This window comes from Stegodyphus dumicola, chromosome 6, assembly GCF_044657685.1.
Source record: "Stegodyphus dumicola isolate Sdum_Otavi_A_Nest chromosome 6, ASM4465768v1".
Classification (NCBI taxonomy): domain Eukaryota; kingdom Metazoa; phylum Arthropoda; class Arachnida; order Araneae; family Eresidae; genus Stegodyphus; species Stegodyphus dumicola.
The window spans coordinates 83,527,189-83,543,590 of record NC_140773.1 but is presented as its reverse complement, the minus strand read 5'-3'; the positions used below and the strand labels follow the sequence as shown (position 1 = coordinate 83,543,590).

Genomic DNA, 16,402 nt, shown 5'->3' with positions numbered 1-16,402 from the left:
GGTGTTGTGTGATGTACAGAGGTCTAAATTAATCTTTTAAATTGTTTGTCTTAAAGAAGCTGTCTAAAACGAAAAACAAGTTAGTGTATGAATAGAGCCTTCCTAGGCCATTGGCTGCCCGCGTACTTTCCTAAGATTGCCGCCCCCAATTTAAAAAAAAAATCCAATGATTAATAAAATTTTTATTTCATACTCGCTAAGTACTTACATATGACAAATTGAATAAAACGTACTTACAATGAATTAAAAATATTTAGACGTGGTATCGCGAGAGTCCGGCCGCCCCTGATTTTGGCCGCCAGCGTACTTTTACGCGCTGCCCCCCCCCACTAGGAACGGGCTTGTTGAATGAATAGGAAATATTTAAAAAGTGCAAAATATACGTATGTGTTACTTCTTCTGCTTAATGGTATATGTTATATGATAATTTTGACTAATTAATACTCCCGAACATGTAACGTCCATATATCTTTTGTTCTTTGAAAGTGGAATGCATTCTGTTGTTTTCACTTTTAATGCCTGCCACCTGTCGTTACACCGTCGTCTAGAATACAACACCGCTGTATACTTTTTTTTAAAACAGAGAAGCGCAAAAGAAAAGGAACTGCAAGTCTTTTCCTTTCCCAAGAGCGCACCCCCGACTTCGTGCCCTTGCCCTCCTTCGGTCGTGCGCTTCGAAAAACATTGTACGCTAAAAAAGGTTGCATCCTGGTCGGGTACGGGTTTAGTTGTGTGCCGTGCCCATTTGCGCTGCGGGGCTCGCAACAACCGGACTTCGGCAGGTAGAAAAGGAAAAGATAGTTGTGGCTCCATTCTTCGTGAACTCCGAGACGCTCTGTTATGGTGGATTGCCAGACAGGCGCACTTATCGCACAACTGTTCACGTTTCTCATGTTTGCATTGAGATGTCAAGTATAGTAGCTGTAACAAGGCAGCGTTAAATACTTAACTCTTAACATTTGCACAGAAAAGAACTCCTACGATGTAATTGACAGATTTAAATCTCGAATTATTGTTATATAAGCTGCTTGCATCAATCTTGGGGAAATCAAAATTTTTCTACTATCCCTGAATTGTTAATTTTAATGACATTCAAAATATTCTTCAAAAGTTTGTAATTTTAGAAACAGGCATCAAAATATAAGCCGAGAATTTTCTTTTATTCGTATTTAAAAAAATAATATCTGACGAACTGGCGTTATTTATTTGTTTATTTTTTTATTTGTTCTCTCGCTCCTCTATTAGTATTAAGAAAACATGGTCGGTCAGCGGTGCGATGAACTGTAAATTTTTTTAAACCACTAGTGTTGATATAATTGTCTTGTACACATTTGTTCAAAATGGCAAAGGAATATAACAAGGAACATAACAGCACACAAATAAAATTAATTTGTGTATCTGCAATTTGAAAATCTGATAGCATATGCTAGTAATGGATGTACAGAATTAGTAAAGTAGTCAGTCTATTTCTTTCTACTTATTAAGTAGAGACTATTTCTTCTTCCACGATTGTTAATTGCGTCCTAGGTTCTGCTTTCTGCGACAAAGTGGCGCACGTGGCAGGATGGCGTTTTATTCCGAAGTGTAACCGTAAATGCGAATATTTTACTGTAGAAAGCTCTCTGTGATGGTATTCCTTCCAAAATATGTCATTTCAGTGACGTAGCTAAAGGTGGGCGGAGAGGGCGGTTTGCACTGGGCGGAACACTTTTGATTGCGCATTTTTAGTGTGAATCAATCATAGGGTTAGCCGTAAGAATGTGGGGAATTTATTGGATTACAGCAAATCTCACCACAATTACTGTCTAAGGAGAGGGAGAGATGTCTTTGTGGAGAACTAAACGTCTTCACTAAGGGCGTGAAAATTGGGAACTAGCTTATATTAAAATTATACCTGCGTTAAATACAACATTCCATACCCTACGTAACACATAAGGTAAGCCACGAAAATGCATATACGGTCAGTCGATTTTTTGGAATTTGACTCCAGATCGAACTACCAGTATTCAGCTATCTTATCCACCCAGTCGTTGGTGACGGGAAAAATCACGTGATGCTGAATATTCGTGTAAATTGAAATTTAATACTTATTATTATTATTATTATTATTATTATTATAGCGGACAGAATATTCAAAGAAATTGAAAGAGATTTCAATAGCTGCACATTTTGTTTTGTCTTCCTTATTCCATAGAAACTTCTGAATGAAAAATATTAATGCCAAATTATAATCATTAAATCATTTTAAGAAAGTTCTTCACTGAGAGAGAAATACCTCAAGACTTTTATTTATGTTACTGCTTGGGAAGACGAAACATAGATATGGAACACTGATGACTATGAAATTTTGCGGTTTATTCTAAAATGCAGTCTCTCGAATGCAGTTCCAAATATTGCAGTATTAGAGTTTCTCGCACAATTAATTTAAGTTTTACTCTTGAGAGAAATTTTTCAAAATAAAAATCGTTTAGAAACCATCTAAGTTCTAAAAATGAGTACCTTGCGTTTAAGAAATCTTACTTTACTATATGCAGAAGAACAACTGGAGTAATGACACACATTTTTAGAATGCTATCCGCAATTTTACAATAAGAACAAATAATAAAATAATAATAAGCAAATTAGTACTTTAAAATATTAGAACTAAAATATTATTTCAATAATAAACCGCGTAGAGCTTTCATTTATTGCCCCATATGTCATTTTGACACTTATAGATTTCTATGCATTGAGAGGAAAATAGAGTCATCAGTTTTTTTTTTTTTTTTTTTTTTTTTTTTTTTTTTTTTAAAGCATGAAAACATGAAAAATGTTCACTGCAGTCGCCGTGACTTCAACCTTAGACCCCTCGAATACGCGTCAAGTATGCTTCCAATTACACAACGAAGGCATGCGGAAAGGAGGAAGAAATACCTTAATATATATTATTTATTATGTAATACCTTACCTTATAACTGGCTTATATAGCCAGAAAAACAAAAGTTCTCGCTGTGCCACTGCATAATCCGAGGGCTTTGTCTTATTTAGTGTAACTTGAATCAGTATGGATGCTTCTGAAATATTGTACTTTGATGTGTCATAAGGTAATTAGGTAACAACTTTGTTTCTGTTGAGAAAGAGCTAAAAATTTTATTAAATCTCTTATATAGGACAGTTGTGAATAAACTTGTAAATTTCAGGGTGCAAATGGTTAAGAAACCATGGGTTTCTGCATTTGTTCTCTTTCCGTTAGGATACTTTTTAACAACCTTTATCTTTCTATGTATCAAATCCCTCTCTCTTTTTCCTGTTATTATTTTGTATATTTGCTTTATTAAATGTACTAATGTTAATCTCAGTAATATTTACTTTACAGGACTGGAAAAATGTCTTTGTTGTTCTGATTTTAGAGATATTTAAGTTCCGTTCCTACGGTCATTTGTGAATTAATTAGTTATAAATATCAGATATTTTCTTATTAAATATTTCAGTTAAACTCTTTAATGAAGCAAAAATTCATATAATTTATAACCCAGTGATGCTTTTAGCCTTTGTTGCTCAAATTCATCCGGCACATTTAATACCTTCGAAAATTTTCCGATTATGCTGTCGTCTCTGAATTCTTTTTGTCTCACTATTCCTTCAAGAGAACAAGAATTTATATATTTAACAATATTGTGCTTTATACTGTTATCCATAACATTTAAATCATGTGTTTTTAAAGGAGTTTGAGCTTTCTTCTAGTTTAATGATAGAGTGTTTTGATCTTCGTATTTCTTCTTTTCTGTTTAAGGGGCAGATGACTTCTCTAAGCTGATGATTTGCAAATATTTCGTGATCCGTAATTGTGTGATTTCCTTCCTTACCGCGTGCCTTCGTGATGTAATTGGAAACACGTACAGCTAGAGGTTCGGAGTTCGAACCTCAGTAAAGGGTACGCTGATTTCTTATGTTTCAAAAGAATTATAGAAAGTGAAAGGTTACAAAAGAATTATAGAAAGTGGCGCCCGAATTAAAATAGGAGGACGATAATTCTTCATCACCAGGGCTCTGTAACTGGGTCTCTGCATTTTCAATCGTCCTTTATGTGGGATAGAATGTAAGATAATGCATACAGATTGAATTCATCATTGAGCGTAAAATGTAAGATATGAGTAATTGGAATCATATACGGCTAGCAACTGAAAAGTCCGAAGTTCGCATCCCAGCGACGGCATTGCTCATTTTTCTCATTTTCTGCTCTAATGACTCTACAATGTCTTTAGAAAAAAAAAAAAAAAAAAAAATGTGTAATTTACGTAAACTCTTTCGTATGTCGTTACAGATGCTGTGCATGGAACGTAGTTTATTTCTTTTAGGCAACAAAAATGAAAATAAGATGTTAAGAAACTGAAACTGTGAAGGAAACTCTGCCTCCTACAATTCACTTTTACTTTTGCCATGCTTCTATCAAAAGAAATTCACTTTTTTTTAAAAATCTGTTGTTAATTTTCAAAAAATGAGGTCGTGTTGAAAGTGGCTGTATTTTATTCTTTTATCTCATAACTTTATATTTATCATAGAAAATTTTAGAAATTTGTAACTGAAGGATTTCAACAAAAGCTTGCACTAAAGTCAGAAATGAATCTATAATTAAAGTGAAACTATCGGAATTTTTATGTTAAATCATGAAAGATTTCCATCTCAAGGGACTTCCTAAACTGAAGAATATTATTAGGTTTTACCTTTTAAGGGTAGAATATGTCTCTATTCAGCGTATGATTAGGTTCTACGCGAATATTTCATTTTGCTCTCATTCCTGAGATCCCATAGGTTTCCCAAGTTTCTTGGAAACAAGCAAAGTTTGTCAACAAAAGCTTGCACTAAAATGATAAATAATATTACATACTGTGCACTGAAATGCACAACGTATAATGTATCTGAATTTCTCGGCTGCTTCTTTTTAAACAGGGAAACATTAGCGTCCCAAAAGTATTTATTCCTTAGGACACCGGAACTTCTTTTCTCAAAACAGGATGTATGTGGGCTTAGATTCACATCTCGAAGTTGGGCGTCTGTTGTATCTATCTTGTACAGCTAATTTTAGATTTTATTATTAAATCTTACTTTCTACAAGTTTAGTTCGTAAAACCGTTACTTGTGATCTAGATTCTTTTCCCGGATGAAATAAGTTGCCACAAAAAACAACCTGATTTGTTAATAAGGTTTCTGTTTAAGATATTTCATAAAGGTGAAAGCCTTTCATGTGCTAGGAAGTAACTGTATGTTAGTTCAAATTAGAAGGAATACTAAGTCTGAATAATCACTGTACGAGAATTGTAATTGTTTTTGTTACTAAAACCAGTCATAAATGTTATTAATTTTTCAAGAAAGCTTTTGATTACATTTCAAAGAAATATACTTTCAAGTCTCGGTCATAAAAATTTATTTAATCAGTTTTATGCCTTATTTAATTCCCGTTGTATTTATGTCTTTGCGCGATATCTTTACTATATTATTACAGTTTATTATTATGTTTAAAATTAGTGCTAATTTCAAAGCTTCTTAAATTCCTTCTTCGGTGGGTGATCACTTATTTCAGTTTATGCTTACCCATATGCAGTTGTTCCGTTCTGAAAATAAATAAATCGAAAATCAGAGGCGACAAATATGTATCCATTTTCATAATACCTGCGACTAGTTTAACTACGTAATCATAACTTAAACGGCCATCTGTAGCTCGGCCCCGGTACTTCTAAGTATTAAGTCATAGTGGTGTTAAGTGAAATATTTAACTTAGTCGATTTTTTTTTGAAGTCCTAGAACTTATTTAATTTTTTTAATCTTTGAAATAGTTTAGTTTGTTAATAAAAAAATTCCTTAAAGTTTTACAAAATATGAAATAGATAATAAAACAAATTCCAAATTTGGGCTTCCCGATGGCCATATTCGAGTGGAGTGCTACGTTATTCAAAATTTGATGTCTCTAGGTGCCATCGTTTTTTCACACTGCGAAAAACATGCATAAATTCATGCAGATTCTTCATTATTTAATTTGTTTAACTTTTTACTCGCCAGTGTTCCATAAATGGAACATCAATTTTAAAATTTTATAAAAAATACAATTTTATTCATATTGCTTTGTAAAAATTGTTATATGGAGAGAGAATATGGATTAATTTTTAGCAGAAATATAATGTTGCTAAAATAAATAGTGATTTGATGATTAAAAAAAAAAAAAAATTGTTTCACCTTCTTTCTCACTTCTCTCCGGGCAAAATTCAAAAATTCATATAAAATTAAAAGTTCAACAGATGTCTTTATAAACCGATGAGAGTAATTAAGAAAGATCATTTTATATGGACAAATAGTAAGTTATCATAGAAAGATGATAATTATTTTTTACTGTGAGCTAAGAAAAGCGGATGTTCCAAAACGGGACATTGGCGTATAAAGGTATGTATATCTTTTAATACCATAACGTACTTTGGTTACAGTGAATAAAAGCACGAGAGAGATTTTTCTAAATGTGAAAATTTTCAGGAAGTCTCGAGAAAAGATGTTTATGACTGTTGAGATTTGTTTTCGACTCCCGTATTTCCCCCTTCTCCTCTCCCCTCACACATTCGCACCTCAGACCTCCTCTTATCCCGTCCGACTGTTACGTCATGTACTTATATGGCAGATTTATCATTGAGCCGGCAACATCGCACATATTAGCGATAGCCCGGCAATACATGTATTGATTGATTGATTGACGGTATAGTGGTTAGGGAAGCGTGACTGCGATGACGAAGGGCCGGGGTTCGAATCCGGAGAAAACATGGATGTAAAATTGTCTCGTCCTTCGGCAGCGGTGGCTGCCTGTTAGATGCCTTCAAAATAAAATGGCCACCACTTCTGTCCCTAGTAGTGGCCAATGCCCTTATAAGAAAGGACGCGCCATTGAATATATATATATATATATATATATATATATATAATTTATTTCCTAAACAGTATTGATTAATTGATTATATTATCTCCTAAGTTTAATTAAAGTAGAATTATTTTAAAAGTGTGCATCCATACTGGTAAGTTATATTTTGAAAGATGTTTTGAAGTAATTTGAAAGCAAAATGTTAATAATGTTTTAACGGGGACTGGAGTTAAATCATCACGAAGAATAATATTTCAATTGTAAAAGGAAAAATTAAAACATGTAATTATTGTTATTGATCGGAAATTAGTTGACTTTTCAAGGGGAGCAAACCAACTCCCGTTCAATGAACAATAATTGATAAAAATACGCAAATATGAAAGTGTTTCGTCTTTTCCATTCACTAGTATTTTAAAAAAAATCTTAACAGACGGTCTCTCTCAGATAAGAACTCCACAAAATACATCCCTCAAGAATTCCAAGTCCCACCCACTACCATAAATTACTTCACCCAAGTCTTACCGACTGATATTATTCAAAGCCCCTACTGCCGCTAAGAATTTTCGGACACCCTACACTTCTGAGTCAGACACGAGGAGAACACTTTGCCAACTCCCCCACTAGAAAGAATGTAAGTTACTTAATACCTTTCTGGCCTTTATATCTTCATGTACATTCACTGATCTTATTTATATTTTTTTCTATATTATTTTTATATTATTTTTATGTTTTCTTTGATTTGTTTTTACGAAGTTTGCATTATTTATCTTTTTTATACTCTTCTATGTTTATTTCAACTTTACTTTGAATTCGATTTCATAATGACAATTTCCAATGTTTAATTTCTACAAATAATATAGTACTCAAATACATAAAGATGATGGTGTCGGGGACGGTTACTCGAGTTTTACAGGATTTCTCTACAGTAATTGATTTATACTCCAAATTGAATTGACTAAAATGCTTCATGAGAATAAGTTCTTTGAGTAGCAACTATTCTCGGAATTATTTGGCCTGATTAGAATTGCCGATTTGGCTTTAACTTATAACTCGAGTAAAGACGAAACACTTTCATATTTACGTATTTTTATCAATTATTGTTCATTGAACGGGAGTTGGTTTGTTCCCCTTGAAAAGTCAACTAATTTCCGATCAATAACAATAATTACATGTTTTAATTTTTCCTTTTACAATTGAAATATTATTCTTCGTGATGATTTAACTCCAGTCCCCGTTAAAACATTATGAACATTTTGCTTTCAAATTACTTCAAAACATCTTTCAAAATATAACTTACCAGTATGGATGCACACTTTTAAAATAATTCTACTTTAATTAAACTTAGGAGATAATATAATCAGTTAATCAATACTGTTTAGGAAATAAATTATTATTAACTAACTTTGCAGCAATTGCGCAAGTAATAATAACTTGTATTCGCACTAAATGGATTTAAGTTCATAGAACATTATATATATATATATATTGTGTGGATTGGAATCACGTGATTAAAGATTTCCATTACTTTCCCGTTTACATACATTATGTTGATGTCTCATTCAAAACCATTTCAGACTGTTGAAGAGACATTGGAATATTTTTATACATTATTTGATGATAAAGAATGTATTGATATTTGTCAACTACCCCCAGAAGAAAGTGGATGTTTGACGGATAAGGAAGGTGTAAATGAAGATATTTTTGAGCCTGTTCTGCCAGCGGATTTATGTGGAAAACTAGAATTTTCTAATAAAATAGATGATGATGAAATATTTCATGAAATCCTTCAAAGGGAAGGCAGAATTTGAAACTAAAACTCCAAGAGTCCATTTGAAGTCTAATGAGAAAAACATTGAAAATCGGTGGGGAAAAAATTTAAATTTTATCAAGATTCTAAAAACTGGCAGCATTGAAAATATTTGCGGTTTCCCGAACTCCTTTATCTCCAGTTGAAATTTTTCACAAGTTCATATTTGCTGCATTTAGCAAATATGACAGGAGTTTACGTAATGCAGAAAGGAGTAGTAGATGAAAACGATATAGGAACTTTTTTTTTAGTCCAAAGGGATTTGAATCTCGAAGGACTATTTAGTTTCGTTTTGGCATTTTGCGTCGGACTGATAAATGTCGGTTCACTTTTCAAACTGTTGCCACAAAATGTTAGAGTCCTGCATTATATTTGAAGAAATTAAATAATGAAAAATCTGCATAAATGTATGTATATTTCTCGTATTGTGATAAAACAACGGTACATAGAGTCATCGAATTTTGAATAACGTAATCCTCCAACGAATATGAGCATGTGGAAGACCAAATTTGAAATTTGAAATTTGTTTTATGATCGATTTCCTATTTTTTAAAACTTTGACGAATTTTTGATTATCAAACTCAAGGATTTCAAAGCGAGCAATGGCAACGTTGTGCAGAAAAAACATTTTTATCTCCAGCGCGTGAGTCTCTGTATCGGAAATTCTAAAGATATGCTCGTTTTAAAACTATTTTGCGATATTGCTGTTGCACTGGATCTTATGGTTTAAGTGCGAGGAACATGATATTTAATAAAGAAAGGTAACACACAAAATGTTAAAAAACGCCCCTTTGGACGTAATTTAAAATCTGAAACATTTCAGATTTTTTTTTTTTTTTTTTTTTTTTGTGTGTGTGTGTGTGTGTGTAACGCGTCATAAATCCCTCTCTGATCACAGTGTAATTCAGTTTGATCTATCTGCGACACCTGATGACTTTCTTTGTGACAGAGACAACAGCAAGATAGTCTTCGAGGTAAAGAAAGCTAACTGGCATATTTTTTATTTTTCATGTAGACAATCGGTTGATGAGCTGTGGTAGTTCATTGACTGCTGTTCAGATAAGCATGCCTTAAACTCTGTACTTAAAAACTGGACTCTATTCTATATAACGCATCAAAGGCTTAAATCGAAGAGTTCACAAGGTACTGAAGTCGCATTTATGAAAACGAAAATGCGAACGAAAACGAACGAATTGAAGGTGTTAAGGCAACAAGAATCAGAGTAATATTCGTACAGTTGTAGGATTAGTTTCGAAGGTTTTGAACATGTATGCTTTTTTTTAGCACTTTAATAAAGAAAAAAAGTTTTGATTTTGTGAGGCATTTAATGTTATAAAATTTGTACATGTTTTAGATTAATTTGAAAGCTTTCTCAGTTAAATAAACAGAAACAGGAAAAAGTGGCCGGAGCACCAGAACTTTGCATGTGCTCACACAGGTTCAATTAATAGGCAGTGTGAAATCAAAATATTCAAAGAATTACTAGTTTTCTTTGTCTGGTTGGCTTTTCCAGTCCAACGACATAGATTCATGAAAAGTGGCGTTTTCGGCATTTTACTAAATTAAATTGAAATCAATATCTATGGCGCAGGAAATCTCACTTAAAAAAAAAAAAAAAAAAAAAAAAACTCAATTGTTTTCGGTGAAATTACTTTTACATGCCTTCTTGGGTCAGTGAACTAATCTTTTTTCAAACCCTTGCTGTAGCATTTTACTTTTACGGAAGAAATTGCAGTTATTTCCAGTCATTCAGTCTGCGTAAAACTTCTAAATTTCATCTCTAACGCTAACTAAAATGTCAAGTACTTATAACATTAAAATGATAGTTTACTGTTATTGTTAAAATCAACTCTCCAAGACATAACCATGATAGCTTTCTCTCAGTTTAGGCTATCCATCTAATATTTCAAATTATATATTTTCGATTAAAAAAAATATACAGGTATTATTAAAAAAATACCATACATAGAAGTTTGTGACAAAATGCGCTGAAACGTGCGTTATTTATTTTATTTTATGTATAATTGTAATGTAGATCATAAAATGCCAATATTCTGTGTAAAGTTTGCTTAATTTATATTGTTTCATATTCTCCAGCATTTTGGAATGTATAAGAGAAATGTTGCGGGGATGGTGTTACGTGATAAGTAAATTTCGTATTTTTAAGATTCACTTTCGTTTATTATAGTTTTTTTTCTATGTCAAATTTTTTTATTTGTTTATGTGTGTTCTCTAACTATAGCATCATTTGAAAATAATACTATATATGAGAGACAGAAATGGAAACACAAGAAAGCAGCATCTCTCTTTTTTTTGGCAGATTTCGTTTCATTTGGCGATGATTTGGCGAAGCGCTCGAATAACCGGTAACCTTGCTGAGGCTTTGCACGTTTGTTCAGCTTCGAGGATTTCTACCGCACTTTATCCTGGAGCAGGATGTAACACTTGCTGATGTTTTGTAATCTTTTATCACTTACGAAGTACCGCTTTCAGAATTTTCTTACATAATGATTTTTGAGTTTGCTGTTGCCGTGTTTGTGTAAGCGCCTAGATCCGTTTTATGGTGTTTTTGTGCATCCAAGTTAAAAATTGTCTTTGCGATAACTTATCAGAAATTCAACACACTTTTATGAGTAACAATTTCATTTTTTACCTATCTGGAATTGTCTGCGCAATTGCATAATAAATCAAAGATGACGAATATTTTTTATCTTTTCGCGATGATCTTTTTGAACTAATTTCAGTAGAGTAACTTTGCCCGTTAAAAAAATTCACTCTCAGGAATAAAGGACAGGTCAGCTAATGAAGTTCCGCTTTAGATGGACACGAGGTCAAACCTTATGACAGACCTTGTTCTGTTAATCTGTTCATAATTGCTCTGTATGATTGTGATTGGAGTACTACTTATCATGGATCTGTGCCGTAGATGATTCCATAGTCATGAGTCGACAGCCCATTTCCATACTACCAGCAGTTGCCGAGCGAACTAAATGGGTAAGTTGCGCAAGCTTGTGTTTGGATTCAGAGTTCAGAGAGTCTTGTAACTAAAATTACAATAGGTTCAATTGCGCCACTCTTCTGAAGGGAAAATGATAGTTTACTGTTTCTGTATATTATCAGCAAAGAGTTTTTATTTTTTATGTTTTGCTATTTTGTGCATTTAGAATTAACGGAACTAAGGGGAAGGAGGCAATGATTTGTGTGTGTGTACAAAATTCAAAGATTGTTAGATGTATATTTTGAATACCTTGTAAAATATGCATTAAATCAAGCTTTCTCCAACTGGAGTGATTTCCAACATGAAATCCATTGATTGCATTCATGTGTTTCTTCTGCTAGAGTGAAACAAATGTTTAAATATCATTACTTGGTTTGCTGTTAAAATGTAAAATTATTGTGCCACCTAATGTAGAAAGTGCTTGTTTGCAGATTTTGCATATGTTCAAATTTTAACACTATATTGTGGAAATAATTTTTTATTAAAATTTTCGAATTCATATTAAAAATAAATGAAATTTTGATTTAATAACATATGTACATTTTTAAGACATTAATTTATTTTAAATTTTATTATGCGTATGCTATTCATTTTTTAAATGTCTGTAGTTTAATTACCTTTTTATTTTAATTTTAAGATCATATTTTTGGTTTGCTTCTGTGTAAGAATGGTTGGTTGAGATTCTGTACATTGTATCTGTTATGTGTTTAAGTGAATTTATGGATTGTAGTGTTTGGCAGATGAGTCTAAAACTGTGACATTTCGCCATAAAGGATCCAAATTCCGTAAGGGTTGTCAGTCAAGCACTGAATTCTCCGAAATTAATTTTTGAACGACAGTTCTATGTCTTTTGTAAAGGAAGAAAACCTTATCAGCAAAAGAGATAATTTGAATATTTTTTCAAGGCAGGATTTGAAATTTAGAAACTTTTTCTGTCAAATCCAACATTAAAAAAATACACATTATCATTATTGCCGAAATTCTAAGAAAAATATTTCCTTATGTTCAAGAACTTGTTTGTAAATTTCTTCATATTTAAAGGAAATATCACTCTTTTTTTTTTTTTTTCTCTCTTTTCTTTTCTTCAAAGTATTTAGTGCAGACGTCCTTCATTATGTAGTGAGCTGTCATGAAAGTTGCCTTGTTTTATCTATTTGTTCCCTTATTCCTGATTTTAATTTCTTTCACAGAACAGAAACTTTCGAGATTAAAAATAAAAAATTAATTTGAAGCGAAAATCATGGAAATGGTAAATTTGAATTTAGAGAATGCTTATTAAATGACATATTTATTATTTTACTTGTTTGTGTTTAATTTAAAAAATTCAAAAAAGTTTTAAAATAATTAGCAAAACTGCATAGTTTTCATGATTTGCCTTCCAGTAACTAATTATGAAATATGAGATGAACATTAATATTTATTTTCTGATCTAGTAATTTATTTTCTAGTTATAATTTATTGTCTGGTTATTTTCCTTGTAAATTTCATTTGTTGGCCTATGTGTATAAAATATATAACCATATATATACCATATATATACCATATATATTTATTATTAGAAATATATATATGTAAATAGAGTGAAAGAAGGGGAAAAATTTTAATTTGTGTATACATTAATATTACCATTTTGTCAGGAATTGGAAATACAGGTACAGGTCGAAGCTAGATCAGTACCTCCTGTGCCACAGGTAATTGAGGTATCGCTGAACTTAGCTAACTGTTAAGCTTACCCAATTTTGAGAAAACACCCCTCTTTTAACTACCACCAACTCTCGAGAGGACTTTTGGCTTGCGGTATATTTTGAGGGTATCCATGCCTTCTACTGGAATCGTAATAGCCCGGGCCCATCGGTACTGCAGGTAGTGTCACTAATAACTATACGGGGTGGGCGGCGCTGAGCAAAGAATCTTCACATATAATACAGGGAAGAGATTGTACGTGAAATCTTAGGCTATTGAGACATTCAGAAAATTCAAAATAGCGTGCCCCATATTCTTCAGGATTTTCTTGTGAAATTGGTATTAATATTTATTCCTGGCACATAATCCGCTTATTGGAATTACACATCTGGATATTAGGCTTTTTATATTTCACGCTATCACGTTTAAAGTTTTAAAGAAAAGCTTTAACGTCAAATTTATTTTGAGCTTCTTTTGGAATTTTCATGTCTGTGTCTAGGCATATGCGTTCCATCTCAAACTTCAAGAGGTAGAAAGGCATTTAAATATTTTTTTTTTGCTGATATTTTGTGTCGAGTTTTTCTTTAAATAGTAAATAAATTCGACTGAATTGCTTTTGTGTTATTAGTATATTCTGATGTATATATGTTATGAGAATCATGTAAACTTTTGAATGATAAAATATTTTTATTGTTTATAATTGATGGACAACTTCGGAATTTCCACCTGTTGTCGGATGGTTAAGTTTGTATTCGATTGCGCTAACCGAAGTAAAAATATGCCATTGTGTTCGAACTGCATCCGGGAAGCGCTTCATTGCCAAACAAAAATGAAACCCGTGATCATACGGGAACGTGTCGAAAATACCTGTGTTTATTCGGTTTCACCATCTCCGTCCTTCTTTTCCCGCTCTCTGGCCTTCGATGGTTCTGATGTGACGTCACGCTAATTCAGTATGACGTATTTTGATTTGATGTCGTCATAGGCATCGCCTAGTGTCAGTCTTTTCGTGTTGACCTTGTCACCAGCCTTTAGGAACTATTTTTGCTTCTTTTTCTTCCAGATCGCGACTTGGAATAGTTTATAGTTTATATATTCCTGACGTGAATGTAATTGGAAAGAGTTTAATACATGTCTGCTTGTGACCGGTTTGGTCTTGCATTCAAAATTCTGTTTAATTGATGAAACGTGAGGTTTGTAAACAGGTTGTCGTGGGTTTTTAAGTCAGTGTTGTGATAGTTTAAAAAACTGAATAAATTGTATAAGATTTTACTGCTTGGAATTGAGGCTACATGTTAGTTTATGATTTCTTTTCGTCTCTTTGCATTATGATTGAAGTCATAAACCATATTTTTGCAGCAGTTGGTGAAATATACTTATAGTTTCCATTGTTTATTTTAATAAATTCTTGTATAGGTACGTAAAAAAATGTCGTTTCTTACTTTACTGTTATTTGTCCCCACCGTCACAAATATCATTATTATTATTTATTTATGATATACTCATGCTCTTGATTTGTGACAATTCAGTATAGTGGCCAGATCTTCAAATCACTGATAATCCAATTTGGCTTCGAATTCCGGTGAAACAGACATAAGGTATTTTCGTTTTGGGGTGGGGGCAATTTGGGTTATTCAACCGTGCGTTTGCATGAAGGCATTGGTCGGAGAAGACACCGAGAGTTTTGCCAGGTAGACCAATTTTTCATGTGTGTGTTGGGAGGGGGGTGGAGGGTTCAAACACCAAGACGCGTTGGAGTAAACCCACACCGTTGGTTTTGGGTTAGCAGCCAGCAGCCGCTAACCTTTGTATCATTTAGGGCGGCCGTAATATAAATACGAGTCAGTTTCCTTTTTATAAATTTGAACGAAAGACATTCCTCCCCTATTAGGCAAATATCCGTGGTGCGTTTTTTTCACATTCACTTAAACAAAAAACATCCGTCGATTGCTACTTTTAAGCAGAGAAATGAAAAATATAACTATTAAGAACTGCTGCAATGTTTATATTTTCTCTTTCAGATTGGCACGTTAAAACTGCAGCTATCTTTCTTAATGAGGTGTGTTTCTTTAAGACTAATTAGCTCTAATGATATTGATTAATCGAGTTTATTGTTCTGCGGCATTATTTCAGTAATTTAATCTAAAAGATAAATTTAATTTCTCTGCGACTGACCCACGGTCGAATTACACGATTTTTACAGGATAACGTCTTACATGATATAGGTATCGTTTACTAGAGTAGATGACGATAACTATCAAGGAAGCGAATTACAAGCTATTTTGAGACGCAGCGGATTGTGTGGTACTATTGTATTTGTTATTTCGGAAGTCAAAGTGCAATTCTGACTTTTATTTTTAATAAATGATTTTCGATTTTGAATTTCTTTTGTCAAGATAAAACAATTAGTGATTTTATTTCCTAAATTATTTTTGTCCTGTGAGGGTCCCCCCTTTCCTTTCTCTCTGTTTTGTATAAGGCTAATAATGAAACGTGTAAGTATTATACAAATATATGAATTAGTTAACAAATTACATATTTTTGGTAATAACTAGATAAATTTGTTGAATTGTAATGGGAAATAGATTCAATTTAGAAATAACGTGAAATGAGCGGATTACTTGAGCAAATGGGATATATGTGTTACATATCTATATCTGAGCCGAGAAATTAATATGAAAGCAAAGAAATAACGTTGCGCAATTAGTGAGAATAATATACAGGGTGGTCATAAAAATTTCCCCAAATATATGAACCCCTAACGGCCTGTCCGCTCAACCAATCGGAATGAAATTTCAGATATAGTTATTTAAAGCTATGCTCTCAAGATTGTGATGATTTAAAACAATGGAGTTCTCACGGTTACGGTTATAGTGACAAAATTTCGAAATTTTAAAATGGCAACACCCATTTTTTTCCCTGCGCAAATTGATCAGCGCATTGAAAAAACATGGATGGCAGAGGACTGATACACGTATGGCGAAAATTGCCAGCGTGAAACATTTGCAAAGAAGTGTTGTCTATTGTTTTAAATCAT

General features: G+C 32.8%; 1 protein-coding gene across 4 annotated transcripts in view; it reads left to right on the top strand.

The window, feature by feature from the left end:
• LOC118204554 (uncharacterized) overlaps positions 1-16,402 on the top strand; it is a 325,427-nt gene that overhangs the window by 258,852 nt on the left and 50,173 nt on the right. The window contains exon 1 of one of the 4 annotated variants that reach the window (XM_035376866.2): positions 11,108-11,678. The exons of the other annotated variants lie outside the window; for them this stretch is intronic. Within the exon in view, the coding sequence (XP_035232757.1) occupies positions 11,625-11,678 (54 nt within the window). The 5' untranslated portion in view covers positions 11,108-11,624. Of the gene's footprint in view, positions 1-11,107; positions 11,679-16,402 lie in introns of those variants that run through there. 4 annotated transcript variants of the gene reach the window in all.